Source organism: Coccinella septempunctata, chromosome 8, assembly GCF_907165205.1.
Source record: "Coccinella septempunctata chromosome 8, icCocSept1.1, whole genome shotgun sequence".
NCBI classification, from domain to species: Eukaryota; Metazoa; Arthropoda; class Insecta; order Coleoptera; family Coccinellidae; genus Coccinella; species Coccinella septempunctata.
The window spans coordinates 32422461-32428565 of NC_058196.1; the positions used below are offsets into that span (position 1 = coordinate 32422461).

General features: G+C 35.8%; 4 protein-coding genes across 4 annotated transcripts; 3 read left to right on the forward strand and 1 right to left on the reverse strand.

Moving 5' to 3' along the window:
* Positions 1-128: 128 nt before the first annotated feature.
* Positions 129-630, reverse strand: LOC123319252 (60S ribosomal protein L30-like). Its single transcript, XM_044906124.1, has one exon. The coding sequence runs from the start codon at positions 514-516 to the stop codon at positions 166-168; it is 351 nt and encodes a 116-aa protein (XP_044762059.1). The 5' UTR covers positions 517-630; the 3' UTR covers positions 129-165.
* A 98-nt stretch (positions 631-728) lies between these two features.
* LOC123319251 (thioredoxin domain-containing protein) lies at positions 729-1916 on the forward strand. The gene is made up of 5 exons (XM_044906123.1): positions 729-903; positions 972-1160; positions 1217-1355; positions 1412-1699; positions 1753-1916. The coding sequence occupies exons 1-5, from the start codon at positions 774-776 to the stop codon at positions 1877-1879; spliced, it is 873 nt and encodes a 290-aa protein (XP_044762058.1). The 5' UTR covers positions 729-773; the 3' UTR covers positions 1880-1916.
* A 446-nt stretch (positions 1917-2362) lies between these two features.
* LOC123319253 (defensin, isoforms B and C-like) lies at positions 2363-2872 on the forward strand. Its single transcript, XM_044906125.1, has 2 exons — positions 2363-2521; positions 2616-2872. The coding sequence occupies exons 1-2, from the start codon at positions 2437-2439 to the stop codon at positions 2783-2785; spliced, it is 255 nt and encodes an 84-aa protein (XP_044762060.1). The 5' UTR covers positions 2363-2436; the 3' UTR covers positions 2786-2872.
* A 354-nt stretch (positions 2873-3226) lies between these two features.
* LOC123319254 (ELMO domain-containing protein 2) lies at positions 3227-5074 on the forward strand. The gene has a single exon (XM_044906126.1). The coding sequence runs from the start codon at positions 3427-3429 to the stop codon at positions 4360-4362; it is 936 nt and encodes a 311-aa protein (XP_044762061.1). The 5' UTR covers positions 3227-3426; the 3' UTR covers positions 4363-5074.
* The last annotated feature ends 1031 nt before the right edge of the window (positions 5075-6105 follow it).

Sequence of the window (6105 nt, forward strand, 5' to 3'; positions counted from 1 at the left end):
ATCCTGCAGAGTCCTGGTCACTAAACAGTACTACCAAACTAAATATAACATAAAATGCTTGGGTTATAACATATCCACACTTGAATTCTGTTTGGAACATGGGGTTGGATGAAATAATGAAACACAACTTATACAGGTTAATTTTATTCGCTTTAGTTATATAAATTATTGGGCTCCTCCATCTCCTGTCGGTAATGATTTTATGATATCGGAATCTCCTGCATCTGTGATAGACAGCGTGCAAACTCTAAAGTATTTTCCGCAAGCTGTGCCTAATTCAATGTTGTTTCCAGTGTAGTGATGGACACCTGTCTTGGCTAACATTGCGTAGTATTCAATTTCTCCTTTCCTTAGGGGTGGTGTATTGTTACTGATTATGACAAGCTTCGCCTTACCTTGTCGTAGGGTCTTCAAAGTCTGTTTGTATCCAAGACAGTACTTTCCAGATTTCATAACCAGTGCTAACCTGCTGTTTATACTTTCAATTGCCTTTTTCTGCTTTTTGCTACCTGCCATTTTGTACTATTTTCAGAAAAGTTTCTGATATATGGAATTAATCACGTTTACTAGAACAACGTGGTTACGCTCAGAAGAAAACCAGAAAAGAACAGGTTTTAAGATAACCTCAAAGCTCAAAACGTCAAAAATTTTTGGTCTACGACATAGAGTCTATGGACTAGCTAGGGTTTTCTATGATCTTAAGTCTATGATGAAAACATTGAAAACAGAGACGAACTCCACAGATTACAGAGTAGAACTCTGATGAAAACGAAATGAGTTACTTGATTTTTGCAATATTAATTTTTGGAATTTTTGACTCTACTTTGGGAAATTTAGAGGCCGTAAAAGACGATGAGCTGGTTGAGCTCATAAGGAATGAAAAATATCTGATCGTTCTGTTCAGTGAGTCGAAATATGAAATCTAAATCCAGATGTTTTTTCGTTATCATTATGAATGTGAAATATTTCAGCTCAAAAGAACTGTGAAGAATGTAGCAATTTGGAAAATGAGCTCATTGGCCTCAGGGAAGTCTTGGTGGAAGAGATTGATGCCTGGGTGGTTAAAGTAGAGAACAGTCAGATGACTCGATTGTATTCTCCTGGATCTGTAGAACCAGTTTTGGTGTTTTTTAGACATGGCATTCCTCTTCTCTACCATGGTATTAGAATATATATTCGTTTATAAAAACATACCAAATTATGTGAAAAATTTTAGGGGAACCAAATGAAGAAGAAATTCTTCAAATGTTCACAGCAAATAAGGAACCAGTTTCAAAAGAGCTAACAGATGAAACTTTTGAACACCTCACACAAGCTGGTACTGGAGCTACTACAGGGGACTGGTTTGTGATGTTGTAGGTATTGCATCAGTCACCTTCCAAGCATTTTGTTGAAAATGCTCAAATTTCAGCTATACTTCAGACTGTATTGAGTGTCAAAGATTACAAGCTATATGGGAGGCTGTGGGGGCAAAAATAAAATCTCGCACTAATATCGCTAGAGTGAATAGAGCAACTACAGGAGCTGCTACGGCTAGAAGATTCAACATTTACGAAGTGCCTGCATTTGTATTTTTCCGTCTTGGTAAGATGTATCGATATAATTTTGGGGAGCTGGATGTTGACTCTCTAGTGACATTTGCACAAAATTCCTATAGACACATGAAACATGAGTCGGTGCCTACACCAAAAACTCCATTGTAAGTTTATTTCTATGTTGTGAAGGGAGATGGACTTATTTTCAATTTTCTAGCGACGATTTGATTGCTCTGATAATAGTTTACCTGAAGGATTATCCATGGTTATGGCAAGCAGGACTTGGAATATTTTGCATCATCGTTTTAGAAATTTTAAGAAGAATTGTGATGAGTAGGAGGTGATATTTGTTGGAATAATTCAATATATTTTTTTTATGTTTTCTTACCCTTCCATTCTTGATCCTGGCAAAAATAAAAATAAATTATGCAGAATGTATGTTAAAACCATACTCTAAATTACATTACAAGCAAAGAGGAATTAATCTTTGTACTAAGTCTATGGTTGAAACGAAACTCTGTGCGTCTAAGAACCACAGATTAATAAAAAAAAGTTTATGATCGAGTTCTGGGCAACAAAATTTTTGAAGCAAATCATCAAAATATCATTCAATAGTGAGTATTTTCGCACCTAAACTAAACTAGTATAAACCGACACTGTTCTAATTGAATCGTGAAAAGCGCGATATGTCACGTTCATTACAGAGAATAAAAAGAACGTCATTAAAATTCCAAGTAATTCTTGATCTCGGAAAAGCTTATCTAAACACCAGACAATAGGAAATTAGGAAAGGGGGATTCACAGCAGAACAGGTAGAATTTATAGGTACTCATAAATGTATAAATATCATTTCTTGTCGAAATACACAAAACAATGAAAAGAAATATTTTGAAAAAGTAACATGAGATATATTTCGGGGTTATTTGTTTTCCTGTTGGCTTTGGCCGCAATCGAAGCTGATCAAATTGTTGAATTGCGCGATCAAGGTAAGTATAAAACGACGATTTAGATGTATCAGCAGAAGCAACTAGTGTCTCTTATTTATATCAGACTTAGATCCCCATTATGCATTCTTTTTAGATGTTCAACATTATAGAGTGAGAAGATTCACCTGTGATGTTTTAAGCGCTCAATTCATGGGATTTAAAATTAATCATGCTGCCTGTGGACTTCATTGTTTGGGTTTACTCAAGAGAGGAGGATACTGCAACAGTAGAGCGATTTGTGTTTGCAGAAATTTTTTGTTTTGAGTTATACCATAGTATATACATTAAACATATTGTGGTTATACGTATTCCTGTTAAGGTTCAATGTTTAATAAAACAGGGTGCTATATATCAAGAGTATTATAAACTTGACGTAGCGTTTTTCACCACTTAATGAAGTTCAAACAGAAAACGTCTTGTTTTTCCCCGGGTATAAGTTTATTCCATTGAAACTCTATTTTTGTGCGAAGGAGGTGGACTTATAGCACCTAAATCTAAGAAAAAGGTTCAATAAAAAAGAACCGAACTTCGAAAAACGCGAAGTAAGAAGGTTCCACTCAGCTCCGCTAGGGTCGCATAAGAAATCCAGATCATAGTCACAGACTTCTACTCTGTTATCTGTGGTCACAGATTAAAATCTTCTGAATCTGTGCAGCACAGGACACTGTGCACTTACGTCAGACCTTTGGTCAGACAGAGATCTTTCTCTATGGTGTGAGACGTCAGTAGTCAAAATATTTTCAAAGTTCAATGTCAACAAAGTTGTTTTACTACAATACAAATCTATAAGTTCGAATCTGGTAATAAATTTTCTGACTATCGCATATGATGTGATCGCAGTACAATAAGGACTAAAAATAGGTGAAATATCTATTGGCCGAAAGCTTTGGTTGTGTATCAATAAAATGTTGAATTTGTGGTGGTTTCTCACCTCTTATGTGAGATCAGTTGTTAAGTGGTTCTTAAGAAAAACCACAGGTCTTTGCGAGTTACAAAGGATCTGTTATGGGGAAGTGTCTGGAGCTCCAAGGATTCTAGCAGTCGAAAGATCTCTGAACCTTTCGAAGAGCCCACAGTTGAAAAAGTTGGTTTCCCATCTGAATGATATAAGCGACAATCTGAGACTCAAAGGTTCGAACGAACGGGAAATCTTGACAGGGGCTGTAAGTACCGTGCTTCTAGTCAAAAAAATAAATCCGCGGATCCATTTTCAATTTGTTAAAAACTTCAGTAAGTGCGTTGAGCAAATTTGGGGTTATAGACAGCTTATAGCCGAAATCGAATCTTTGAGAACTGTGAGTTTCGATTCAGAAAATGCGGAGCACGAAGAGAAGCTGTTGAAGCTGTGGAAAGCCTTGATGCCGGACGATAAATTAGCAAGCCGTATTTGTAAGCAGTGGCAGGATATTGGTTTTCAAGGGGAAGATCCAAAGACTGATTTCCGAGGGATGGGGATCTTGGGTCTGGAGAATCTTCTATTTTTCGCAACCGAATATGAGGCAGCTGCTCGACATGTCTTGTCCCACAGCCATCATCCAGCTTTCGGATATTGCTTTGCCATAGTTGGAATTAACTTGACTAGTATGGCATTGCAGCTTGTTCGAAGCGGTGATGCTAAGACTTACTTTTATAACAATTCAAAGTGCTTGCCTAGTATTAGACTGTTTCATCAGTTTTATAGTTTTTTATTTTACGAGTTCGATAGGTATTGGTTGGAGTGTGAACCAGCGGACATTATGGAATTCTCTTCTATCAGAACGAAATTCGAGAATAATATCAGGAATAGTCTCATGGACCCTAGAACTGTATATAAAATCAATATTTGGATTGACACAGTATGATGGATATAATCAGATAGGTATTTTTATCTCTATGGTTATATAAACATGTTTTGTAGGTTATAACTCTAGGGGTAGTCAAAATGCTGTTCTCCGAGACTGCTGTTTTGCTTAAAATTGATGCCCGAGTGTATATTCCGTTTAAAAGTATTCATCAAAATTATTCGTAAGATTAAAGGATTAAACTGATGAAAAGTCTATTATACACCTCATTTTTGAAATACAAAAATCACTTCTTTAATGTATCCACTATATTGCAAAGGTTCAAGCTTTCAAACCACCTTTTGCTTTTGGAAAAGTTTAATAACTGGTGTTGAAGTACGCTGCCATTTATGCTAAGTCTGGACGAAGTTCTTCACTTCTTGCCTGCATTGTGATTTCATAAAAGTAGTGTTTTATTTTTTCATGTTATGTAGTTGTATGTGTGAATAACAAACATAAAAATAAGAAGAAAAAGTGACTAGTCTAGTATACATATATATTTTGTTATGTAATTTAGAACACTTCTGCCGGTTCACTTTATTTATTTTGAAATTTGGAATTGCTCAAACAGATATTTTCTGTCAGTCAAATTATGGTGGTTTTGGTGATTAGTTCACTATTTGTATTATCGTTTATAAATTTTAGTATATATTTGAATATTGTATATTTATTTGTGGATGTGAGATGTATACTGTGTATTTATTTTTTTAATAAAGTTTTAATTTGTATTAAACGGGTAGAAAATTAAATTTTTCACTTTTTCAAAAAGTAATTTTTGCGTTTTTCTGTACCACTCAATGCCCGCTCATAACATTCCCAAATCAACGACTGAAAATTCAGAGTTTCGATGGAAAGAACAGGTTCAACTTCCTATTTGACCAAATTTTCGTAAGTTGCGTTTTTCCGGAACGCCTATAATAGTCCATCCACCGTGGGACACCCTGTATAGATTTCCCTTTGAAGGACGGGAAGCCATGCATAGCCGTAAATCATACCGATCGGAAACTTAATGTATTTATGAATTCAGATCATCCCTGCTAATTCCAAGTGAGGATCTAGTTTCTAGGTACGGTTTGTATATTCATGGCAACATTTTAGGAATATATAGATTTCTAGAAACGCTGGAAGTTTCACGCGAAGGTCATCATTGCCAAAGTCTTGGAGATATTTTAAGAATACATGTTAGAGGATCGTATTTTACTGAATTTTTTTTATCTAAATTTATCGATAGCTTTTCCTTCATCAAGGAAAAAAGCACAGAAAACAGCCGTCTTGATTTACTCTATGCACAGATTACAGAGTAGAACTTTATGACAAAAAGCCACAGATTACAGAGAAATCTGTGGGATAGAGTGAATGAAGTTAGCACCGATCACAGAAAGTGTATACAGTGGTACAAGGGAAAAAGCACAGAAAACAGCCGTCTTGATTCACTTTATGACAAAAAGCCACAGATTACAGAGAAATCTGTGGGCTAAAGTGAGTGAAGTTAGCACCGATCACAGACAGTGGGTTTTTTTCAAGGTTAGTTGGCCTGAAGAAGTGGCATTCTCGAATAAATTCTCTACACTGTAGTGAAATCCCCATTAAAATCGGACGCCCGATTCGAGAATTATGTGATGACACACAAACAATCATTATTAACAGTAACAAAGATTGATTCCATTCATTTAATTTAATTTTACATTTGTTTCGCTTCAAGTGCCTCGAGTTCAGGATTTATTTATGGCACACCCCATATATCAGACTGTGTATGAACAGCGC

Coding starts and splice junctions, on each gene's coding strand:
- LOC123319252 (XM_044906124.1), bottom strand. CDS start 516: ATGGCAGGTAGCAAAAAGCAGAAAAAGGCAATTGAAAGTATAAACAGC.
- LOC123319251 (XM_044906123.1), top strand. CDS start 774: ATGAGTTACTTGATTTTTGCAATATTAATTTTTGGAATTTTTGACTCT. Junction 1,161..1,216: donor CATTCCTCTTCTCTACCATG/GTATTAGAATAT, acceptor GAAAAATTTTAG/GGGAACCAAATGAAGAAGAA. Junction 1,356..1,411: donor GGGGACTGGTTTGTGATGTT/GTAGGTATTGCA, acceptor CTCAAATTTCAG/CTATACTTCAGACTGTATTG.
- LOC123319253 (XM_044906125.1), top strand. CDS start 2,437: ATGAGATATATTTCGGGGTTATTTGTTTTCCTGTTGGCTTTGGCCGCA. Junction 2,522..2,615: donor TGTTGAATTGCGCGATCAAG/GTAAGTATAAAA, acceptor CATTCTTTTTAG/ATGTTCAACATTATAGAGTG.
- LOC123319254 (XM_044906126.1), top strand. CDS start 3,427: ATGTTGAATTTGTGGTGGTTTCTCACCTCTTATGTGAGATCAGTTGTT.